Source organism: Stegodyphus dumicola, chromosome 10, assembly GCF_044657685.1.
Source record: "Stegodyphus dumicola isolate Sdum_Otavi_A_Nest chromosome 10, ASM4465768v1".
NCBI lineage: Eukaryota > Metazoa > Arthropoda > Arachnida > Araneae > Eresidae > Stegodyphus > Stegodyphus dumicola.
In genome coordinates, this window is record NC_140777.1 from 64053350 (window position 1) to 64079539 (window position 26190).

The 26190-nt window shown below is 34.3% G+C and overlaps 2 protein-coding genes across 2 annotated transcripts in view; one reads left to right on the top strand and one right to left on the bottom strand.

Moving 5' to 3' along the window:
• LOC118189053 (uncharacterized) overlaps positions 1-18453 on the bottom strand; it is a 230213-nt gene extending 211760 nt beyond the window's left edge. Inside the window, exon 1 of the mRNA XM_085825004.1 lies at positions 18318-18453. The gene's annotated coding sequence lies outside the window, so the exon portion shown is untranslated. The remainder of the gene's footprint in view (positions 1-18317) is intronic.
• Positions 18454-18601: 148 nt separating this feature from the next.
• LOC118197543 (HUWE1-associated protein modifying stress responses-like) overlaps positions 18602-26190 on the top strand; it is a 48213-nt gene continuing 40624 nt past the window's right edge. Inside the window, exon 1 of the mRNA XM_035369064.2 lies at positions 18602-18938. Coding sequence (XP_035224955.1) covers positions 18752-18938 — 187 coding nt within the window. The 5' untranslated portion in view covers positions 18602-18751. The remainder of the gene's footprint in view (positions 18939-26190) is intronic.

Genomic DNA, 26190 nt, shown 5'->3' on the forward strand with positions numbered 1-26190 from the left:
TTACGACTTTTAAACAAGTGTAGGGCTACGGATGCGCTTGGTGAAGAAAAAACACAAATTATGTGCGTTGAGGTAAAATAAAAAAGTAAGACGTATGTTGAACCCACCTAATATTCGGAATTAATTTCGGTGTTTTTCGCTTATCCTTACAGACACTTAATTACTGATGCTGCTGTCGTTTACTTAACTAAGCATCTGCATTTTCAAATTTTACCTGTGTTTCATGCAAATTTTCAGTTCTCTTGATTAGAACAGCGCTAGATTTTCTCCTATCAGCAAATTTCGGAAATATATATATATATATATATATTTTACTCTTCCCCCTTCCGTGTCGTCATTAGTCCCAAACCAAATTTGGAGGGGCAATCCAGCTGATAGATCGAGCTACAGATGGCTAGGAGTAATGCCAGTTAAAAAAATCAACACTATAACTTTGATAATTTTAGCTATTGTGCAGTTGCTAGCAATATGGAATTTTAAATAAAAATTTATTGTTTCTTTCGTTTGAGAAATCACATATTAAATCAAATTAAAATTTAAATGAATTTCATGCAGTCTTTTGCCGGACTAGAAAGAGGTATTTTTCTGTGTTTGAAGGCAGTTATTCGAGTTTGTGCTGTCGTACGAGAAGGTTGTCGTCTCGCCTGCTGCTCCCGCTCGGATTTTCGTCGGCTCAGGCAAGGCGTCGCTTTGCAATGCAGGTTCCCGCGCAGAGCGCTACCCCATGAATATCATTGTAGCCGATTTTCTAACACATAAAAGTTCGAAATTTTTTAAACACGGTCCACAAAAGTACTTGGGAGTGAGCGACAATAAAAATCACATAACAGTTCAGTAAAGATGTGAAGAAAAATCTGAAACAGTCTTTGTAGCCGAACGAATCCAATAGCTAAGCCGGTCGAGACGCTTGGAAATGAAAAATGTGCAAGGTAAGGGCGCAAAAGAAATGCCTTTTATCACCAAAATCAGTGCCTCACAATTAACATGCATTATAAACATAGACACAACAGATAATATATACTAGACACAAAAGTACTGCAGATTTAAGGAAGGTGCCTGAGCACCGCACGAGGCCGTTTCTTATTCACATTGCTGACAGGGTAATAGTAAAAAATAGGGTTGGTGAGATTATGCACATTTGCTAATGTTATCATAAAACTTTTTTGCCAGTTTGGCAAAATACACTTTGCATCGCTTCCCCCTTGTGGATCCAATGCCAATGATTATAAGTTACGGAGTGCCTATGGTTCAAAACCATGTACCTCCACATCAGACAGACTCAGTGCACACCTGCCTTTATACGTCTGGGGATATCAGCATCACACCTGCCGCTCCACGTTTGGATTACAGCTGCTGTCCCTCCTTCCCGGCAAGTATAACTCATTGGATCTCTTTCTTGCGTGTTCTCTCCAAGTTGCGGCGTTCGACTGCGGTCAGAGGTTTCACGAGAAATTCAGTTGCAAGGCTGCTGAGAAGTTTCGAGTCTTCTAGTAGAGCAGATTGAAACTTCTTTTACTTTTTTCCCCTTGCGCATGACATCTTGTGGTCGAATTTACAGTTAGATCCAGCGCTTGCGCATACAAAGAACTTAGAGGATTCAGCACACTCACATGAAACTTCTGATCATGACTACACGAAAACTTTAGCAGATCCTCAGTTTATTCACATTCTCAGTCACAAGATAACTTTATCGAAGAATGCTAACTCCACCAGGAAAGTTGTACTCGAGACTGAAAATGCCTTAAGTCAAACAAATGTTGAATTTTCACCCGAAACCATCAAAGAACTGCATCTGCTACTTGCAAAAGCCACCAACCAATTAAAGAACAAGAAAATGCTCAAGCTACTGAAACTATCAATGAACTCAAACGTTCTAATGAACTTTCACAGAAACAAATAAACGATTTGAAACAATACTGCGAAGCTCATCTGGAGGTGAATTTCGTAAACAACGGAAACGCCAACTAAGAAAGTATTCAGATTTTGTGAGCGAAAATGACGAACCAAATCTTAAAACTAATAACAAATTTTAACTTCTCTAAACCGATAATGACTCAACTTGGAAGATACTGAAGAAGATCACCAACCCACTTCTAGTCAACCATCTATACGTGCCACCATTCCAAAAACTACCAAAAGGAAATTATCTGAAAATAAAACTCAAAAGAATGGAGTTCTTGCCATAATAGTGGATAATATTTGTCAAAGTCGACGAATTTCTTGCAAATTTAAGTAATCAAACTGGAAGAAAGACAATAGGAACTCTTAAAGGCAATAGACTACAACTTGAATCCCCAAAAATGCTGAATCTCACCGCTTTATTCGCAAAATTATAGAAGAAACACATCTTAAAGCCCATACATTTCTTCTGTCCTGAAGAAAAAGTGATTAGAAAAAGTGATTAGAGGCCTGCCAGTGATCACTATGTGTTCTTAGTGGCAGGCAGAGGTTTTTCTCACTTTTTTGCGTTCTGTAGATTGAATGCATGAAATAAAACATATGAAAATTCGTTTAAAGTCGTATGATTTAAGTCAATCAAATTTAAAATTGTGGAACTTCCACTTACAAATTATATTATAGCATTTCAGTATATCGAGGAACATAAACTGGCAGTATTGAAAGACATAAAATATAAGTATTGCGTCTTTATGGTGTATTTATAGAACAAGACGCTGTTAATACAGCGCCGAGCAATATTTACATGACACTTTATTATATACAAAACACATCATCACACTGTACATAAAAGCTTAGAACTCCAAGCCCGGCATTATAGTCTCCCTTCTGGTTTACATTCGCTTCGCGCGCTTGGCAAAGCTTGACGCTGCGCCAGCTCTAAGTTCGATTACGACTAAGTTCTCGATACACCTCATCCTTCCCCCTTTATCACAAGTTCAGTCTATTTGGGAATCGTCGAATTCTGGTGGACCCGACGAAAAGGTTGTGTGCGGCACAGTTGGTTTCTTTGGTAACCTGGTTGTATCAGCAACAGATCCAGTGGATGGAACTTCCGATAAAACTTTGGGCTCGGAAGAAGACACAAGCTCATCTGCCTGGTGGCTATTATCTTTCGATAATTTTAGATCTCCACTCTTATCATCTTCTTCGGAAATCGCGAGAGCTGGAGGTGGACGTATGAGGCCATCATCAATTATGGTTTCTCCAATCACGCATCTGGTCGACATGTCGCCGCCATAGCTGACCGTCTACATTTATAGTGTATAGAAAAAAAAAATTAAATGCAGAATATGACATGCGATTGCAGATAACATTAACACAGCTACACCGATAGTTTTTAAAAATGCAAGCGCACGTTATAAGGTCATTAGGTTTTTTTATAGAAGAAGTAGACATGAAAAATGAGCAATGCCCTCGCCAGGACTCAAACCTAGACCCTTCTATTACGCAGCGAGTGTGCTACCGTTACATCACGAGGCATGCGGAAAGGAGGGAACAAATGCCATACATACTCCCCCTTTCAAAGAGAGACTGGGGATCAAGGTAAACAATCGCCAAATACTGGTGGTGACGAATTATATTCCAGCACCTTTTAGTTAATGCGCCTCTGTAAAGTTATTAGGTTTTTTTAAAGCAGGAGTTGTGAAAAATGTGCAATGCCTTTGCCGAGATTCGAACTTGGACCTCTCGAATACGCACATCTTAATCATCTTGTAGGCTACCAGATCAATCCCAGTCAATCATTTAACATAAAAAAATTACAAGCGTAATATTTACAGTTCCATGAGAATTACATAATATTATACCCTTATGTCTCTGAAGAATACTACGCAATCGTTTTCACATTCAAACTTCGGGGAGAGGAGAGCAAAGTCCTTCTGGCAAGTTCAAAATGAAGGGACAAAAGTTAATACAGTTTTTGATTTCTTAGAACCTCCTCCTCTGGCTCCAATGCCGTACCGACTAGGAACCAGCAATATGGTTTTCTGGGACGTACTCCTCTGTGAAGAGGTGATGATTTTGAGTCAAAGCAAGGTCTTACGGCGGAGAAATGATAAACACCTAATGGAGTGGTTAGCTCACTTAAGTTTGAAACCTCACAGGTAGACGGCGAGCGTTCATCCATAATAACGTAACAGCCGTCTCAACGAGACATAAATTCGGCGGATTTTTTGCTCACAATACAGTTTGGTCGGTGATTACGCATTTATGAGTATTCACTGCCAAAGAAATTCTTCAAAGCTTTGCTCCAAAAGAATGTTATATCGCCCAAAAGTATGTCTAATCTAGGTTTAAAATATTCGTTCTTTCGCTCTACTGCATTTACTTGAGGGTGATACATTGGAGTGAACACTCGGTCAATAAACGAGATAAGATGAAAACACACTTGCTGCGTGATACCCCTAACAAACTGAGTCCTATTATCACTGATTAGCTTTCGAATCCATATAGTAAGAAAACATCTTCGAGTAATGCGATGGCACATTTCTTTGCAGTAGCAGTGGGTAAAGAGAAAAGTTCCACCTATTTCATTTTGCAGTCTTCAGCAATAAAAATCCATTTTTTCGCATTGTTACCTTCAGGTAGTGGACCAAATAAATTAATGGCAAGCGTTTCGAAGCGTTCGCCATATACTGGAGTTTGGAGCAACCCGAATGGTTTCTGACTTTAAGATTTGTAACACAGATTTTAAGGTTACACTGATCACGTGAAATTCTGTGATATGTTCCTTCAGCACCATAATAATTGTAGGAGTATCATGATATTGCTTAGGAGCTGTTCCCTGCTATAGGAGCACAACGATAGTGCTTCTGGTCCAATGAGAAATTTCTTTATCTTTTATTTCACTTTCGAAAGATTCTATGATCATTTTAAGATCTGTATCCTTCAATTGTTCTCCCCGAATTTCTGTTACACTTCTGGTTGGCATATCAATAGTTATCGTGCAAACTTTACAAGATTCTCCTTCATACTTGCACACATGGCGTGACAACATATTGGCTACACATTTAGTTCTTTCAGGTATGTAGTCTATCTTCAAATTATAAGACTGCAATTGCATAGCCCACCTAGCAAATCTACCCATATGGGTGACTTTAAGCTTAAAATAAATTTCGACGTTTGGTGATCAGATGTTAATCTCTTGACCATCAATATAGCCGCGGAATTCAAGGATCATGCAACAGCTTCTCATTCTGTTATAGAGTAATTTCTTTCTGCGACTGATAACAAAAGGCTATCCTATTCTATTCAATGTTTCTCTGAAAATTTTCCTTATAATAGCACAGTACCCAAAGCATAATTGCTATCATCCGTTCGAATAATGTAAGGCTTGCATCATTTTACTTTAAGATGGGACAGCTAACGAGCAATCGTTTTAATGTCTAAAAAGAATTCTCTTCCTCTGATCCCTATGCCTAGTTTACGTTTTTCTTAGAAGTCTAGATATTTTTGAAAATTTCGGTATGAATCTTCTATACTAGGAACAGGTCTGCAAGAAAAACTGCACTTGTTTCACGTTTCTCGGACGAGGCATCTTCTGTAGAGCAGAGGTTTTCTCCTGGATTAAATTCTACTCCTTCACCAATAATCCAGTGACCAGGATTCTTCACTTTACTGCAAGCAAAATTAAATTTCTCACGATTTGCATTTACTTTGAATTGCAACCGTCTCTCGAAAACTGCTTCTAGATCGGCCAAATGCTTTTCGAAAGTCTCTGATAGAATTATAATATTATCTAAATAAGAGAGCACAAATGTATCTTTCAAGCCGCTTTGGAATTTGTCTCTTAATCTCTGAAAAATGGCCGGAATAGTTTTCAGTCCGATAGGCATTCAGACGAACCGGAAAGTTCCAAAAGGGCAAAGAAATGCTGTTTTGTCTTTGTCTATATAGAGGCAAACTGCCCAGACCGCAAATTAGTGGTTGTCATAAATGGTGTATATTTAGCAGCATGCAGTAAGTCATCCATCCTAGGTAATGGATATGAGCCTGACATCGTAACAGCATTCAGTGCTCAACGCAAAGTCGAACTCATCCTTTTGGTTTGGGCACAAAAACCTCTCTCGCAGCGTATGAAGACTCATATTTTTCTATTATTTTCTTTTCCAGCAGATCATCAAGCTCCTTCTTTAAAACATACTTCTTGGCTGGAGACATCCGGTATGGAGGTATGAAAAACTGGAGGATTATTGGTGTTCAATATAGAGTTCTTCTCCCCGTAGATGGTTTTTTTTCTACCCCTACAGTCTCGTATTTCGTTAACAGAGCATTGAGCTCTTCCCTTCGGTTTTCAGTTAAATGTTTGCCTTCATTTTCTCTTAACTGCAATGTATTGAATTCCGCATTATTTTCTGGATGCTCGGATGTTTTGAAAACGTAATCACTAAAGCTAAATTTCCGTTTAAGGTTGTCATGGAAAATTCTAGCGCTACGTAAAAACTCAATTCTTAACACTAAAAAAACTGAAACTTATTATATACCTATATTGCCCAAAAGCAGTCAAAATGACTGCATTGTGAAAGAATAACTAATGTGTAAAGAAATTTGTTTAAAATTAATTTTAATATTTTTATATTATTTACAATTATATAACAAGTTATTAGCAAATATTAACAATGAAAAATTACTTCACTTAAAAAAATAATTTATGCATCATTATTATCTGTACATTTTTTGCAAATGGAAATCTTTTTATGTGTACATCTTCCGCAAATATACTTGTTGTGGCAAAGCCGTACTTGACAAATTTTGCGTTTGTTAGAATGGGTTGCATTTGATGATGTTGCAGTTGATCTCTTGGGTCTTCATGTTCTGATGACTTTTTCTGTCTTGCAGCTCTGTATTCGGTGGAAAGCTGTTCTGCTAATTGAAACAAGAACTCTCTTCGTTGTATTTGTATTCCTGTCGTTTCTTTGTAAAGGATCCAAGCATTTATAGCAACCAAATCTAAAATATTGAAAAATATTTGGAGGGGCCATCTACGAAAACTAGCTTTTACTGTATATTTTCTGGCCATTTGATCCGTCATATCAACTCCAAATTTTGTGCTATTATAAAATTGAATAGATTCCGGTAACACTTTTTTATTAGTTTTATCAATTTTCACAAATTTATGCTTAGAACAGCTACTCTTTTATTTGAATTTGCTTTTATATATTGTAAGAACACAATTCTCTGATTTATATAGCAGAATGGATAAACGAGGCATGTTATCCTTCGTTTGTTTGGCTGATTTGGGTAGTTCTTTTTTTGTTTCCTCTAATTGTTCCAACTAGAGTTGTTTTTTTTTTTTGGCCAATAATTTTGTCGCGAGTGACATGCTAGTGAAAACGTTATCGGTCGTGATATTTCTTCCACAGCTTGTATATGGCTGGACAAGTTTCAGAACAACGTGTTCACTGAGATTCGAATAACAAGTACTACTTTAGCTTATTGAGAAACTGCAATTTATCAAGTATACGCCCAAATCAACAATTTATCACGTGCTTGTATGTTATCACGTGACGGTAATCGGGGGGGGGGAATGAAAACTGTTATTTCAGTACAGAGCCGAACTGGTCATTAAGAAATTTATTCAATTCAATAAGAGTCATTTGATTATTTAAAATTTCCCAAGCAGTCAAAATGACTGCTTTTGAGCAATATAAGTATAACACACATATATATACCGGAAATGAAAGAGGGGGAGGTAACTACAATTATTAATAAACGCATTTATATCTTGTAAAAAAAGTCACAAAATTCTAAGAAATTGTGTCATTACATTGATAATTGTTTTTCTGATTGAAATTAAAAAGCAGCCAAAATGACTTCCTTGGGCAGCTGATCGTTCTTCAGTTTCAATATCTACTTGCTTTGTATAAAATTACGGCGCCCATCAACGGCCCAGCGGTTAAGTCGCTAAACACTGGTAGTTCGGTCCAAGGTTCGAATCCCACGAAAGGGCTGGCTGTATGGGCGTTTTTGTGTTTTCCCCCATGCGTAACGTGTATACGAGCCAGTTTCCCTTAGATAGTCCTCCACGAAAGCATCATCCTTCCCCTTAGGTAGATAGCCCTCGAGTGCTTTGCCACAATCACATAAACCAAGCTTATAAACTTATGCTTCCTTTGGGAGGCCACCGGCAAAGGTAACACTTACACTGGGTTTCCTAAATTCTATTCCTCTTTCTCACAAAAGACGATATAATGTTTCTTCTGCTATAGTGTGGCTGGCTTCAGTGTCAGCACGTACAATTCTGGTTAACGCGTTTACTTTTACTCTCAAAAGAATCGTCTGCTTTTACTCGACAGAGAATGTCTGAAGGTGTATAGTACTGAAATCAGTTTTTGCTCTCTTGATAGGAGGGGAGCAGATGGGGCACTTAGCCCTGAATCCACAGCAACTAACAGGTGGTCGATCTTCATTTTTTTGCATTATCTTTTGATGATGCAGTTTTAGTACGCTGAGGATTTTTCTATAATTTTGGGGACAACTTCGTTATTAAAACTTAGGGGTTTCTTTACTAAAGCTTTTATTTCGTTCACGTGTAAACTTCTTCATACAGATTTAATTTGTCCGCAGGCTGAAGTGGATTGTTGCTCTCACTCCAGTAATCCAAAAAATGTTCTCTATAATCTGGAGGGGCTTTCTTAATTTGATCTAGCAGCTCAAATGTCGTGACTTTTGATTCTTCAAACCGCTCATCATAATAGTTGTTTTGTTAGTAAAAATAAAAGTCTCGCCAAGTGTTTTCTGGAATTTTTCTTGTTGGGTAAATAGCGTCGAAATTTCTCAGCACTCAATTTGAAGCGCTTTAAGAGAACTTATATAATTTTCTGATAATCCTGAGCATCATCAAATTCTTTTGCAATTAGTTTTGAAACATCCGTTGGCAGAACACCAACAAGATATAGTACCCATTTTGAAATTGGTACCTTCAGAAAGTTTAATTGCCTCTCAAACAAAACTCATGTTGGCTGTTTTAGGATCAAAATTAGGAACTAATTTGTTCATTTCAACTTAGGTATTTCTGCGTCGGCAGCAGAAGATACCATTGTAGATTCTGCTCTGTTAGCAATCCTAGATTGTAATTTAAATTTTTTCCAATTGAAACAATCGTTCATTTTCTTCAAACCCTCTCTCAGCATGCTATTCTTCCATTTCTCTCCTATCATTTATGATGCGGTTCAAATATTCTTTCGTAAACTCTGTGTCATACATGGAACTAATGATTATAGCATTACTTATTTCTGGAATTCTAAAATCACTGCACCTGATGTCTCTGCTTATTCAATTAAATCCTGTTACTTCCCTTTTTGATAAATAAGCCATGCTTAAATGAAAGTAGATAAATCTCCTCAAAATATACATCTAAAACTTCTAGTATGGCAACATATATATAGGGTTTAAAGTATTTTTGTATGAATTGAGCACACATCAAACGTACAACGTACATCGAAAGCAAAACATAAAACAAAATAATAACTCATTTTACATCACTTTCGATTGATTTTCTGAATTAATACATAAAATACTGTTTGTTCTCAGACCATCATCGGTTATAGAATACTTTCAGTAATTCGCATTAGTGCAAAATATAGCAACTTAAGGCTATATGTTTCTATACTTGTTCTGTTGTTCTGTTTTTTTTTTCAGATTCAAAGCAAAATTAAGAGTTGTTTATAATGTATTAATTATAGCTGACATTTATTTTTACTGCTTGATATCGAATCTTGCATAGATAAAAAAATTTTAACTAATGTTAATGTAACTTGTACGAATTATTAATTCAAATGTTATTTATTTATTTATTTTTTAAAACTGTCAAAGTAGCGGGTACTACAAAACTCCTCATTTAAATTTCAGCAATACTTCAAAATTTATCTTTCATTACTGAAGAAATTGGTACGCAGCAGAACTCATACCATATGATCAGGGTGATCACCTCATATAAAAAATTCAAATTCAACAGAATATTTTTAACCGCTTTTATGCTTATTTGTCAAGTGATCAGAAAACAATTATTAATAACAACTAGCAAGTCTGTCCCAGGAACAGAAAATAAAGTCAAAATCCTGCTTCAAAGGCCATTCCAGCTGGCTATTTACAATGATTAACAAATCTACCTTTATACAAAATCGGCTTTTATTTTTAAATAAAACTAGATACAGTACAAAGTCCGTAATTCGGATGTCCATTATCCGGAATGATCTACAATCCAGACCTCAAAGCCACAAACTTATGCATGCGCGTTTGATTCGCGCGTCCGCTACGCATGCGCATTAAGTCAGTAAAGCGTTTACCCATGTGCGCTTCCGATAGTGAAGAAAGTAACAGAGAACGTTATTGAAAACGAAAAAATTTCGATTGACAAGTTAGTCGGTATTCTCGACACAGCAATTACAGGACTTGAACAGTGGAACTTTGTAACTGAACAAGAAATTATATCTGTTTATAGAATTAAAGAGAAAGTATTAGCACAAAAAACGAAGCAACTTAAACAACTTACATTGAAAGAAATGTTTACTAAAGTAAACAAATAAATATTAAGCTATATTTTTTTGTATATTTTGATACCCTTTAGATCATAATTGCTCTTTATTTCATAAATTATGGTTTTATATTTTTAATGGTATAATTTCTGCATGCTATCTTACCAGATTTAAATTGATGATCTATAATCCGAAAAAAACCCTAATCCGGAATCGCAGAAGTCCCGACGAGTCCGGATTATGGACTTTGATGAGTACGGCGACTGGGGGAGAGAGATAATACATAGAAACTAATGTGGAGAACTCTTACATGAGATCTAAAAGATGGTGCTACCAGCTTTTCCCTCTCATCTGAAAAGGGTTAATTTGTGACTGGAAAAGTCGGTTCTTCTCTGGCACCCATCGCTGAAGCATCAAAATGACCTCACTCACGTCACGTTATACTGGTTGACTTTCAAACTAGCATACTTGCTAGACAATCTTAGTCTGTGTTGAATGACTTGTATATGATCTTTGTTTTTGTGCATATGTGCTAAGCTAATATATTTTCTACTCTAATTAAAGTACCAGATGTAAATCATCATCATCATCCTTGTATTTCTTGCCTGTACGGAACGGTGACTCTAATCTCAACTAAAGTAGGATGTGACATTGGTGAACTTGATTCTCCGACTAATGCCTGCTGAAAATCTACTTGCATCTTCAACTTCTGAGCCTAAAATGTGTGGTGAACTGCAAAAACCATGTTCTAAACAGTGTGATAAGTAATCAATCGGTTTTCACTCAAAAATTTCGAAAAGAAGAGGGGAGAAAATTCGAAAATTAGTGGCTTCAGGGCATGACCATTGTGCATCAAGGGATTAAGTAAAAGCAAGATATTGTGTAACTAACTACTTAAAACAACAAATTATCAGTAGATATTGAATCAGTTTCCTTTTACATAAAAACAGTTTCAAATACTAAATACTTAGGAAAGATTAAATTTTAAAAGCATATAAACAAATTAAAATTTTCTTTCCAATATTTAGGAATCAATTGACCTGCATATGAAACTAAACTCAGTGGCGCAACAGCCCTTGTGGGCCAGAGTCTGCAGTGCCCTTTTCTGCTTTCTTGGACTTTGGGCCTCGGAGTGCATCGGCATATGCCCTGGGCAAGTGGTCAGCTTGTCACAGGACCCCGTGTTTAATCCCCAAGCAAACTGGGTACTCATTTTATTGACCCACTTAAGGGATGAAAGGTTGAGTCAACCTTGTCCAGCCCGGGGATCGAACCCCGAACCTGTGGTGCAGCTGCGCGACGCGCTAGCCACTTTGTCACCGGGCGGTAACCCTGCATATAAAACATTTAATAAAAAATCTTATCTTGCCACCACATGACCTCCTGCTAATTCCATAGTTTAAACAGTAATGAGTTTCAAAATATTATTTCTGGTTGATCATTTGTAAACAAAATGTACTTTGTTGCCTCAGTAAATAAAGGTATAGACCAAAAACCTTACCTGTGACAGTGGGAGGTAAAAATTATATCTTGTAGCAAGAATGTTTTCATATCGAAAGCAAGAGAATTTTACAGAAAAAATGTACTCAGTTTTAATAAATTAAACAGGAAAAAACAAACCCCTGAAATAGCTACCCGAGAATATGAAGTTGCACAGAAATCCTGCCTAGATATGTTTCTAAGCATGTCTAGGTATGTCATGATGAAAATTGCTCTTTTAGGAAATGAAAATATATGCACCTTTTCGTTGCCATTTAAAGGGCATATTTCCTATAAAAACAGCATAAAAGCCAGACCTATAAATACTAAATATTATAAGATTTTAAATTTGTATATTCAGAACATTGAATGATGCATGCACATTTGAACTTTACTACACCAAAACTGACAGGAAGGGAGGGTAATTTCAAACGTAGTTGGAAATTCAAGTTTACGAAACTTTCAGAGAGCCACACGTGAAGAACACCTAAGCTCCTATAAAGATATCTATTATTATGCTAAAATTATTGCTTGCATCAATGATGATAATTTTGATATTTAAAAAATGCCGAAATAATCAAAAACTTATATCAGCCTTCAGGTTACTGAGAGTTGAATGCAAAATAATAATGTCAAGAGCCTTGAAAAATTAACTTAATTTTAACAAATAAATTAATGACAGAAGTTAATAATTTTGAACACACCTTAGTACAGAAAGAAATATTCAGGTTTGTGTGCTGAAGTTCCAGATGTTAACATGTTTAGAATGCTGAATAGTAAAATATATATTTAAAATTTGAAGAAAGGCATTGTTTGGTAAAGTAAAAACTATTTAAAGGGATGTTAAAAGGAATTTACTCTTTTAATGTTGTTGTCCATATTATATGGAACAGTGTTTGCCAGAACTTACTCCGAAGAGAGGTTGGACTTCTATTTTCCACCCCCAATTTTGAGGGAGTGCACCTATGGGGGATCCGGGGGATTTCCCACCATTTCACACAAGAGGACTTTTGGCTCACCACAAATTTAAAGCGTCACCATGCAGCACCGACACTGTTACATTTACAAACATCCATGTCTTCTGCAGGATTCGAACCCGGGCCCTGTGATACTGCAGGAGGCTCCCCTAACCACTATACCATCTGGACAACTGCTATTCTAATACTTACCATATTTGACGGCATGTAAGACATACCCTTATTTAGACAGCCACACACAAGGAAAAAAAGTTTCAATAGCATGGTTTCTTTTAGTTCTCACGTTTCGTAAAAGCCAAATAAACAATTACTGAATGCAATTACCTTCACGTATAAGACGCAGGTAACTTTTTTGAGACCAAAATTAGGAAAAAAAGTGCATCTTATATGCCGTCAAATACGGTAAATCTATTGTATTCAAATACATAGCATAAATTTAGAAATCACAAACTATACATCTTTCATGATTGATATGTTAATACATGACTTTGATTCACAATAAAAATAAAGAAATCTATTTACTAGTCTATTCTTCAAATATTCAATGCTTTGATCACATAACTTTGAATTTTCTCACTCTTATTTATACTTAGTTATGCTGATGCAGTATATGTATGCACACTCACATATTAGTGTACATAATATATTTGTTAACTGATACATGTAATTTAACTAAATTTATTGAACAGTAAATGTTTACTTTGAATTACATTTAAAGAAAAATGTTTAAGCCTTGTATAAATGATTAGAAATGATTAGGTAAAATAGTACTTAAATAATATGATATAAAAATATATGTAATATCAGATACTGCACACATAAAAACTGAAATGAAACAAAAATATATAAATGAAAACTTCAATGCATCACCTAATAAAATATATTAAGTAACTTCAGAAATAAAATTAATAATGATGGATTACTAATTTAATAACACTTACAGTGTTTAAGAATACGAAGGCAAACATAATAGGTATACATGAGCAATTAATACCTAATTTAATTCAACATTAGTAATACCAAGCATTTATTTCAATAAACAATGTAAAATAACATTAAAATTAACATGAACTTAGCAAGCATTTTTGCTCCTCGACAGCACATGCAAACATTCTTCTCTGTATCACATAGCAAAGCAATGGCTTCCCATTTGGGAATACAAACCTCAAGAACAACATAATGTGGCCCTGCTAAACTTTGATATCATACTTGTTTCTGCAGTTTCTCCAACAGCTTTATATATTTAAGAGAAACTGCAAGATGGTGGTTGAGCCTTTTCTTAATTTTTGAGTGAAATTGTAATTTCAGTTGAGCCCCAAATAATGAGTCCAGTATTTTATTTTATTTTTAACTGGTTTATTGTTAATTTAATAGTTTAATTTATCTGTTTACATTTTATTGAATTTTAATTATAATTACAGTTAAAAGTCATTAATCCGGACTCGTCGGGACTTCGGCGATTCCGGATTATAGATCATCAGTTTAAATCTGGTAAGGTGGCATGCAGAAATTACAAAATTAAAAATATGAAACCGTAATTTATGAAATAAAGAACAATTATGATCTAAAAGGTATCAAAATTTACAAAAAGAAAAAGCTTAATATTTATTTGTTTACTTTATTAAACATTTCTTTCAATGTAAGTTGTTTAAGTTGCTTCGTCTTATGTGATAATACTTTCTCTTTAATTCTATAAACAGATATAATTTCTTCTTCAGTTACAAAATTCCACTGTTCAAGTCCTATAATTGCTGTGTCGAGAAAACCGACTAATTTGTCAAATCGAAATTTTTTCGCTTTCAATAACCTCTGTGTCACTTTCTACACTATCGGAAGCGAATTATAATGAGGATGTATTTGATTTAAATCATATCAAAGACGAGGTACATCGAGATGAAATACTACATTTAGTAAGGAATTATAAGCCAAATAAAATAAAAACATCTGCCCTGAAGATAAGGATAATGCTGACAGATCAACTTCCAATTCATTGCGCGCGCGAAAACTTTTGTTACAACCAGATATTTTTTGCTCGTTACATTAATATTACTTTGATGGCCAAAGAATCAAAGTTATTCTAAAAAATATTACAAATTTGGTTACAGAAGATGCTATCTTGTTACAATTCCATTAAAAGGACCGTAAAAAATCACCTAGCTACTGTTGATGCCAATGCTGCCAAAAATAATTACGCTAACCCTAACCAAAGAAAGGAAGAATGATCTAAGATTACTAATGATCTAAGTAAATAACTATCTAAGATTATTGTTTTAGTTTAGATGAAAGGTTAATTTCAAGTAAATACATTTTTTTTTGTTATTATAATTTATAAACAAAAGGCCAAACATAACTGAAATTAAACGGGATATATAAATTTTTTTATGTCTTCCAACACAGCAGAGAATATTTCAGTTTTTTTGTGCAAGCATCTGAACATAAAACACGGACAAAAAATAATCGAAATGCTGTCGAGCAGTGTGACTTACGCCATTTAGCACTGCCCCACACTCTTTGTCTATGACACCCACTTTGGGGTCACAAAATTGTAGTTGTGATTGACAGTAAAATGTTCAAAACCAGCATTTTGCAGTCAGTATAAAAAATGTTTCCTTCTGCGATATTTCCTTTTATGACATTCAATAAAGTTTTCGTCGATCGTTCTAGAACAGCGATTAAGAAGAAATTCAATTCTCAGCATAATCCACCAAAAATACTTGGTGGCGGAAGAAGCCGTCCAATGTTATTCTTTCTTCTACTGAAAAGGTTTCATCTACTTCAATAATTTTGCCCCATCTGCCAATTTTCAAGTTAGGCCGAGTAAATAAAGTTGCGGCACACACCTCACGCATGTTCCAGTCTACAGTTGTATTGTGCTTCATCTTCAGCTGGAATTCACAAAATTCAATAGATGTCATCTCCTGACACCAAAAATAGATGAACCTAATGGTTGTAAGGAATGGGATTTTCGATCCTTTGAACCAATTTTGACTTCTTAATCCTTTCTTCTCATTACAGGTTTCTTTCCTGCATGGCCATTTCGCTACTGAGTTACCGCTAAAGCATAATTTTATCTCGTGGTTGTTCGAACATAATTTTCTATCATGAATGATGCCTGTTCTTTGAAAAAATTCTATTGCAGATTTTTCCTCATTGGGCAATTCCCAAATTGTTAAATCCATAGCGTTATTAGAAAAGAGTTAAAACATTAAACTAGCATTTCAATGGCGACTTATATAGAACTATCTAAATTTACACACTTCAGCACATTCGCTAGATTTATCGCTCGGTTAAATGAGTACATTTGCTAGATTTGCCGCTTTTGCGCATATATTTTCGCTGCGATTTTTTACGGTCCCTAAAAGTTTAGTACCCTTGTCTTTAATAACTTGAATTGTAGGAAATTCCCAATCATAAAAGTGAAACAGCTTATCAAAAAATAAAATGACCAGATTATAAAACTATTGATTACCTCCTGGAACTCAAAACAAATGCTGAAGTGAAAACCATATATAAAATGAATAATATTTGCCTAATCTTTGGAATATGGTAACAGGTAGTTTGGCAACATTTTGGTAAGGCGATAAAAGTTACTAGCTAGGACTTTAGCAGTGTACATGGATAAAGTCAAGAGTGTGCGCAATGCCATTTTTGTGCAATTCTGGGATTTTTTTAAGTGAAAATAGGTCGACGTGTACATGGATACCGTGTATGTACAACTCTTAAAAATGCGGCAAGCAGTTTGCAATTCTGCACTTTCTCCCAATTTCGCACCTAATCTTCGTCATGATTAAGCACTTTTGTTCTATAAAAGTTCTAGCATAAGCATAATTCGGCTAGCAGATTCTTCGAAAAAATGTTGAAGGAAAAAAAAAAAAAAAACATGCCTTGACTTCGTGAAAACAAATTGGCATCCAAACAAAAACTAGCAGGTTGCTGTAGCAGGGTTGGTCAGCCAAATTTTCGCCAAAAAATCACCAAGTTACCATAATCCAAAGATTAACCTAATACTTTTCATTTAAATTTTGCACTAAAAATAATGTCCAGTTCAATGCTTTATATATAAAAACTACAGCCAAAATAATATATCATTTATCCAACACATGCACCTTAGCATGATGAAAAACCTATACTTCATTTCTGCCAAAGCCATGTTAGATCTTAAGAACGCATAGTCATCAACAATATTTTAAAAATTACAGATTACTGAAAACAAAACAGTATTTCCAGGGCTGTGAATCTTAAAAAAAAAAAAAAAAAAAAAAAAAAAAAAAAAAAACCCTCAATGTTTAATTAAATTATTTCATACTAAGTACTTATATATGACAAATTGTATAAAATGTACTTACATATGACATGTACTTATAAAGTATATGACAAGTACAATGAATTTAAAATATTTAGGGGTGGTATCCTGAGAGTTCGGCCACCCGCATACTTCTACGCACTGCAACCTGCTAGGAACAGCTTTGAGTATCCCCAAAAAGGGAAGATTTCCCAACACTTACTACTGCTGCTAACAATCAAGAAAACAGCCACATCCCTGGTTCTGAATGACAAACTCAAGAAAAACGTCTCACCTGCAGAAGAAACTGCAATATTTTATTGATTTTCAAGGATCTCAAAGTTTTAAAATTAATAAGAAAAATCTCATGGATTATTACAAAAATAAAACACTCAGAGACTATAGCAGAAAAGATAACAGCAGCCTTTCAAACAGTACTGATTATGATAAGAGTTTGTAGTAGAAGATTAATTTGTGATACTAAGCAAGCATCGTTATATCTGAGCGGGTTTACTCATTATCACTGATGAGTTTATTCTTCATCATAAGTTTGGCTCACTCTTTACACATGCATCATGTATGGTTCATCTGTGCCTCGTGGTAATGTTCCCTTTTATTGGACTCTTAATCTTCAACCCAAAATTTTGATAGGGTAAGGGAATACATGAAATATATTAACAAAGGCTGCTACAGGTCAGACCACTTAATGAACGACGATCTCCGAACTATTGAAAGCAAATTCGCTTTGTGAGAACACATCATATCTTGTTCCTCGTCCCTACTAAAGTTATTTGTTATGTTGGTTCATTGGGTTTAATGGTGGCACCATCAATCGGTGCAAGATGCCACTGTTATTGTTGACTAGCATGGAACCAGTGAATTTCTGATTCATACACTTACAATTTGGCAAACAGACCAAAACGGCGCTTATGACCCATGGTTCAATACAGTATGTTTTCAGCTAGCAAGAGAGACAGCTACATATTATTACATACGCAAAATGTCAATATTCAATATACGTTAAATCAACGATTAGCAATGTTTTAAAAATACTTAAGTAATTACAAGGAATAATTTTGAAAAGTATAAGAAGTTAAAAAAAAAATTGTATGAACGTTTTCATCTAAAAATTGTTATCATAATCACCTTCTCCACTGTCAATTTCTTCCGATTAGAGAAGTGAAAAAGTTAGTGACAAACAGCTGTAGTCGTACGTCATCGCACGTCATAAAAATAAACAAAATGGTCGAAATTGTCTGCCGGTTGTACTGGAATACTAATAAATTTATCTAAAGATAATCGCAAAACCTGCATAAAAAATAAAAATCTATATTTTCTGTTAACTTTATCATAATTTATCGCACGTTTAATCTCCTATTAATTACTCTTGAATCACATCAATTTCCTTTCACGTGATTGGCTTATTATCGACACTGCGCAGTAGGAACATGCTTACCTTACAGCAGGATTAGTAGCGAAAAAATGGGAAGGGCTATTTCTTCGTTGTGTGTTTGACTTCCGCTCGGGTGTATTAAGCGAATGTTTAGGAAAAGTGCAAAATTGTTAATAAAGTTTAAAAAATGAACGACGATCAAGAAACATTAGAACCTTGGATCAGTTTATCAAACTGGGAACAGCAGTGCGTTGATGAAATAGAAAAGACCCCAGAAATTGAAGTTGAATTACAAAATGCTAAGGACAGAGCTGTACAGAAATTATTTTTTTTATTCCAAAATGCAGCCACATGCATTACACAGTTATATAAAGGTAAGAGAGTAAAAACAGAAGATAAATATTCTGTTTACAAAAGTTGCCGAACAAGTTTGAAATTTTGTTTATATAATTGTTCAAAAGGGTTAGCGCCACGTTCCGACCTTTTATCACAGTTTAGGTGGAGATGTTTATGTATTATATATCTTTAGTTCATAAATTTTGATTGTTTACCCATGTGTTATAATTTGTTTCAGACAAACAAACTGCGTTTTCACTGATTAACTACGTAACAAAATTTCATAATTTTGGGCGTGAGAGGAAAATTGGGAAGCATAATAAAGCTAATGTGTTACCCCTTATTTGTACAACTATGTGTTGGCCAAATAGAATATTCATTAATTAGCTTTGTTTTTAACAGTATATGTGGTCCGATGCGAGGCAGGCGTTCAAATTGACACTCTAGCAGTATATGTGGCTGCTGCGTTTTCTTTTATGTATTTAATTTTTATCAGATTACGTTTGAGATTTATGATTCATTAATGTAAAGTCTTTATTAAATCATTTGGCTAGGCCCTTTGATCAATTGACTAATGTTGTTCATCTGTTGATTAGGCTATTATTGCATGGCAGTGAATTTTGCCAGTTCATCAGAAAGTATCGATGAAATTTTTTATTAGTTTGGTGTAGAAAATTAATTACAGTTCATCATAATGTTATTCAGAAGGAATGATGCTGTGTGTGTGTTAATAATTTATAATAATGTAATTCAATTTTAGTGTTTTGTGTTATTTAATGTAAACAATCAGTTTTTCAGAATTTATCTGTGAAAAAATAGTCTCTTTTAAATGTTACGTTTCAGTAACAGCAGATTGCAACTTCACTGTTTGCATATATATTTTGTCCCGAGGTATAATAATTAAATATGTGAGGTTATAATGTGCTAGAATGTCATAAAAGCCAATATCAGGTAATCATCGAGAGGTATATAAAAGTTGTTAATTAAGAAATAATAATAAGTTGTTAATTAAGCTAGTGCAGAATGTGATGAAAAATTGCTGCCGGAGTAAGTCGTTTCCTGACGACAGTAATTTTTTGCATGAGATATAATTAGACATTTTTCTTAATGGTATCTGTAAGAATAGTTTTTTTATGAACAATATTACTTTTGTAAGCTTGAGTGAGTTTCAGTTCCCTTTATAACTTGCAGGTTGAATCGAAATTCTAGTTTTCGCCATTTTTTGTTTAATGGCTGCTGCATAATACTTAATATAACATATGTTATCCTGACCTTCAAAGTAACCAATATCATGAATTAGTATGACAGATTCGGTCTTTGTCTGATGCACCTCCCATCTGATGACTCTCGTCTCTCACAGTGGGCCTGTAATTTGGCAGGTCAATTATGCTACCAGGTTTCTTAAATTTTTTCATAGAAATTTTGGTTGATCTTTAAATTATGGTAACTTGGCAATTTTTTGGCGACCAACTCTGCTACACCAACCCCCTATTTTTTTTTTTTTTTTTTTTTTTTTGCCGCCACTTATGCTAGAAATTTTACGGAACAAAACTGCTTAATCATGACAAATATTAACTGCAAAATTGGGAAAAAGTGCAGAATCGCAAACTCCATGCCGTGTTTTTCAAAATCGCGCATACACAGTAACCATGTACACGTCGACTTATTTTTACTTAAAAAAAATCCCAAAATTGCACAAAAATGGAATTGCGCACACTCTTGACTTTATCCATCTACACTGCTATTTTCTCATAAATTACAAAAATTTTGTGAATCTTTAAACTCGGTAAAAAGCACATGTATGAAATTACCTGATCGCGAAAAAGTATATACCCTATCTAAGGATGAACATTTCCACATATAATATAAATAAAATATCCAAAAACTTTTACCTCTAAATTATCTATTATAAACGTCACCAACGAATTCATAACAAAACATTAAAAATGGTTACAAATACTTAGTGTCAAATATTTAAATTATTTCTATGCACGTTTACTTCCACTCAAACATATACCAAATTGCTACAAACATATAATTCACAAATTAACTATCATTTAAGTAAAATATAATTAAACCATGTACACGTCGACTTATTTTTACTTAAAAAAACATCCCAGAATTGCACAAAAATGGCATTGCGCACGCACACTCTTGACGTTATCCATCTACACTGCTTTTTTCTCATAAATTAGAAAAATTTCACGAAAATGCATGAAAATTTTGTAAATCTTTAAATTCCGTAAAAAGGACATATGTGAAATTACCTGATCACGAAAAGTATATACCCTTTCCAAAGATGGATGTTTGCATGTATAAAATAAATAAAATATCCAAAATCTTTTAACTCCAAATTATCTATTATAAACGTCACCAACAAATTTATAATAAAACATTAAAAATGATTACAAATACTTAGTGTCAAATACTTAAATTCTTTCCATGCACATTTACTTCTACTCAAAAGTATTCCAAAATACTACAAACATATAACTCTCAAAATCATGATCATTAAATTAAAATATAATTAAATTAGAAAACACTACTTAAAATATAAATAAGCACATACATTAAATTAATAAAAATTAGCTTACAATCCTAATTACTTTAAACTAAATCATTGCTAATAACAATTTTCCAATAATACCATATTAATTTATTTACTCCTTACATTTAGAACAATGCATAAAATTAATATCCTCAAATAATTAAAAATACTAACTTACCTAATCTTCTACAGAATCTTGAGTGCATGGCGGATCACAAAATGTCCATTTTCACCAGGTTTCTTACACCGCCATTCAAACTATCTGTAATATTCTTCCTTTCACACAATCTCATTTCATTCCCACATATTGGACATTCATACTTATCTGCAATTAAGCAATTCTTTTCAATTACACATAAACGTAATAAAAATTTCAGATTTACTTTATATATGGCTATGGAATCCAAATATTAAACAACACTGTTTCACAGAACATAGAATAAAACTACTGCTATAAAGTACAGCAGATATTTTTACAAATATACCTCCTTTTCCGATTAAAGAACAGTGATTCGTCCATTAATGTCACATGACATATCTCATGATCTCTAATTTTCCTCACAAAAAATAATGTGTAATCGGAACTGAGTACTTCTCGCATTATTCCCAAAGTCCTAGGTAGTAACCTTCATCGCCTCCAAAATGTCGCCAAACTACCTGTTACCATATTCCAAAGATCAGCCGAAATTTCTGATGCTCCTAACATCGGGAGTATTGCATCCATGCAAAATGTTAAACCGCCATTGATGGGAGATAATTATTTCAAATGGTTAGGGAAGCCTACTGTGATACTGAATGGTCTGAGTTCGAATCCCGGATGTTTGTAAGTGTATAATGTCCAAGGCATGGATGTTTGTAAGTTATAATGTCCAAGGCATGGATGTTTGTAAGTTATAATGTCCAAGGCATGGATGTTTGTAAGTTATAATGTCCAAGGCATGGATGTTTGTAAGTTATAATGTCCAAGGCATGGATGTTTGTAAGTTATAATGTCCAAGGCATGGATGTTTGTAAGTTATAACGTCCAAGGCATGGATGTTTGTAAGTGTAAAATATCTGTGTCTCTAAATAAGCTTCAAGATTAAATTCCTCTCGAGAATTTTATGGTAGGGGAGGGAGACACTCGGATACATCCCCCGAGGTATGGGGACGGAACTAAACAAAGTCATACTGTCACCTGTATGGTGCTCAAGATTCTTGCCGAGTGTCTTGCTGTCCTTGTCATGATGAATTTCGTGGGCTTGTTTCGATGTCACTCTCATTCAAGTGAGATAGTTACAACACAACACACACTTATATTTTCCCTTTCATGGACATCATTAATTATTAACTATATCTTGATGCCATCAACTGCATGATACAAAAATTATAATACAGTACAATGTCCGAAATAGACTTGTCCGGAGTTCGCCGATTCCGGATATTAGATCATCAGTTAAAATCTGGTAAGATGGCATGTATAAATTATAAAATTAAAAATATGAAATTGTGATTTATGAAATAATAAAGTAATTATGATCTAAAGGGTATCAAAATTTGCAAAAAGAAAAAAAAAAAAAAAGGCTTAATATTTATTTGTTTACCTTATTAAACATTTCTTTCAATGTAAGTTGCTTCTTTTTTTTGAGCTAATACTTTCTCTTTAATTCTGTAGGCAGACATAATCTCTTCCTCAGTTACATTGTTGAAGCCCTGTAACTGCTGTTTCGAGAATTCTGACTAACTTGTCAATCGAAATTTTCTAGTTTTCAGTAACTTCTTTGTCACTTTCTTCACTATCGTTAGCGGTATTTTTTGGATCTAGAACCATACTACAGATTTTGCCATTCATTAATTGATTGATGATTTAGAAGCATTGTCATAACAATGAAAAACTTTTTTTATATCATCTTTATTTATTACCATTTCTCCAAATTTCTTTACAAAATCTGTTAATTGGAAAATTTCACCTATTTTTTGCGAACCGAAAACCTTTAAAATTAGCGGCTGAATTGTATTAGTTATTTATTATACTTATGTCTGTTTCTTGCACACACTTAAGGCTTATCAGTGTTCTGAGTAAATAAATTCTTGCATATACTTAAGCTTTGAGGGATGACGCCCCACTTCACGACAAGCTAACCTGAGAACACATACAAGGCTAGAACGACCTTTTCACGGCTTTTCACCCTGTTCTTCAAGTTATCCATGCACACCAAACCACCCGCGGAAATTTAATTCCTTCAATTCGCTACACATTTCCAGCGTATTTTTAAATAATCTTTTTATGTGATAAAGCTGCAGTTGAAATTGTTAGTTCATTGTAGTGTAAAATGTAGGGCATGTTATTGTCTTAATTTATATGAAATTTTTCACTGTAATTTAAATATGACGCATACAAATTTGATGACATTTAAAGAATCATTACTTAAAACTTGAAACGGAAGAGCTAAGAATGTATTCCTTGTAGTTTGAGTTAAATTTTTTTCCCCAAGAGTGGTCGCTTAGTTAAAAGTAAAATATATAAATTTAGAAAATCTGGTAGGAGTTATTTTCTTTTAATTTTTAAACGTGAACCAGAAAAAAATTAGGATTTTTATTTTCTAAAGATGTTAATTTGAATTTCCGATTATTTAAAAGCTCTGATTATATTTTGTAACAGACATCACTAAAAATTATATCCGGTATTGTCTCCTAAGACACATACTCTTCCAGTAATGCCCAGACAATCTCTCCTACAGTACGTCTTATCCTATCTTTTTTATTACTGTTTAAAATAAAAAATAAAATACTGTAATTTTTGCAAGAAACTGCGCGGCATTTACGTGTTTAAAACTTAAATTTTCAGCGGGTGTGGCATTTCTACCCATGCAGCATTCAGGTGCACTAAAAATAAAATATTTCCTTTGATGGTCATTGTGCATAGTTTGAATAACTTTGTCATTGTACATAGTTTGAATAACTTTGTCATTGTACATAGTTTGGATGGCCTTGTCATTGTACATGGACCACTCAGTTGTTCCCACACAAAAGACCACTCAGTTGTGTTTTGCGAACATTATTTTGTTTACATTCTTCCCTTGAATGGACTACATGCCTTATTCACCCTAAACAGGATTTCAGAACAATAACATTCTTCCCCCTTTCAAATCAGCATTCTCATCATTTTGAATAGTCTCTCTCCTCTGCCATTCGATGAATCTTCCAGGACCCATCCTCTCCCCACCCCTGCCTTTTCTGTAATTTTTTTCAAAGGCGGACACAACTCCACCTGCCTCGCAATAACAAACTCTGACGTATTTCCTCTTCAGCATGAATCTATTTTTCTGGGCATTCTGCCAAATACAGATCCCATCAGTTTGGGTACAAGTGTGTTGGATAGTTTTTAAGTAAGAAGGGAGCGGAAAATTTTTAAAAATGGCACCTAAACGGCACAGAAGCAATACTGCTGATTTTAAGCTTAATGTAATTTCACTTGCTGAACAAATTGGAAATAGAGCAGCAGCTCAAGAGTTTGAGGTGAACGAGTTCAACGTTGTAGAACTGAAAAAGAACTTAAAAATATGCCACAACAGAAATGAGCCGAAAGAAGCGGTACTCTAAGGTGGCCGAATATAGAAGACGACCTCGCAAACTGGATAAAGGAGCAATGAGGAAAGGGAATGGTAATTTTGACTGTAAAAATTTGCTTACAAACAAAATTTATAGCAAAACAAATGAACATAAATGATTTCAAAGGAGGGCCTTGCTGGTGTAGCAGATTTATGAAAAGAAAATATTTCTGGTCTTATTAGAACAACAGTCAGGCAACAATTACCAATGGACTGGCAGGATAAAAAGTCATCTTTTCTAAAATATGTGACACATATTATTGACAAAAAAAAAAAAAAAAAAAAACCTCCTTCAGTCACAAATAATAAATATGGATGAAAAGCCGTTAGCTTTCGACTCTCCTGCAAACAGAACTGTTAATGAAACTGGTGCAAAAACTGTATCTGTGCTTACGACGGGATATGATATGTGATCATTTACATGTGTGTTAGCTTGTGCCGTAAACGGTGATAAGCTAAAGCCAATGATCATTTTTAAACGCGAAACTATTCTGAAAGATTTTTCTAATGATGTAATTATTTGTGCAAACGAGAACGGCTGGATGTGCGAAACAATCATGCATGAGTGGCTACAAAAAGTTTGGCAGTGTCGTAAGGGATCATTTTTCCAACTAAAAGAGTTATTGATAATGGATTCCATGCGTGCTCATTTACTTGAGTCAGTGAAAACCAGATGTCAAAAATTGTCTAGAATAATTCCTGGTGGTTTGAGAAAAATCTTACAACCATTAGATTTAATAAATCCTTCAAAGCTGATGTTATGTCGCGAATTTCAATTATTAATATTTGTTTCAAGTCATTATTATTCTAATATTTTTATTTGTATTCATGTGTATTTTAATCTGGAAAAAAGTATTCTTAAGCTCTTAAGGTTTTATTTAACTCATTATTCTACTGTTTTCACACATCTCTCAGACAGCAATAAATGTTCACAAAACTCACAACTAAGGTAGAAAATTAATTACTCAAACTCAGAAAGCTAAACAAGAAACTTCACTCCGGCTGAAAACTAACTTCCACAAAAAAATCAATCAATCCCTAAATAAACTATCACTGGTCCCACGCAACTTTACAAATCTAACCAAAATTATCTTTATCAAAGAAATAAACATTTCAGATTTTTCCAAAATAAATTCAAAAATCAAACTTTTA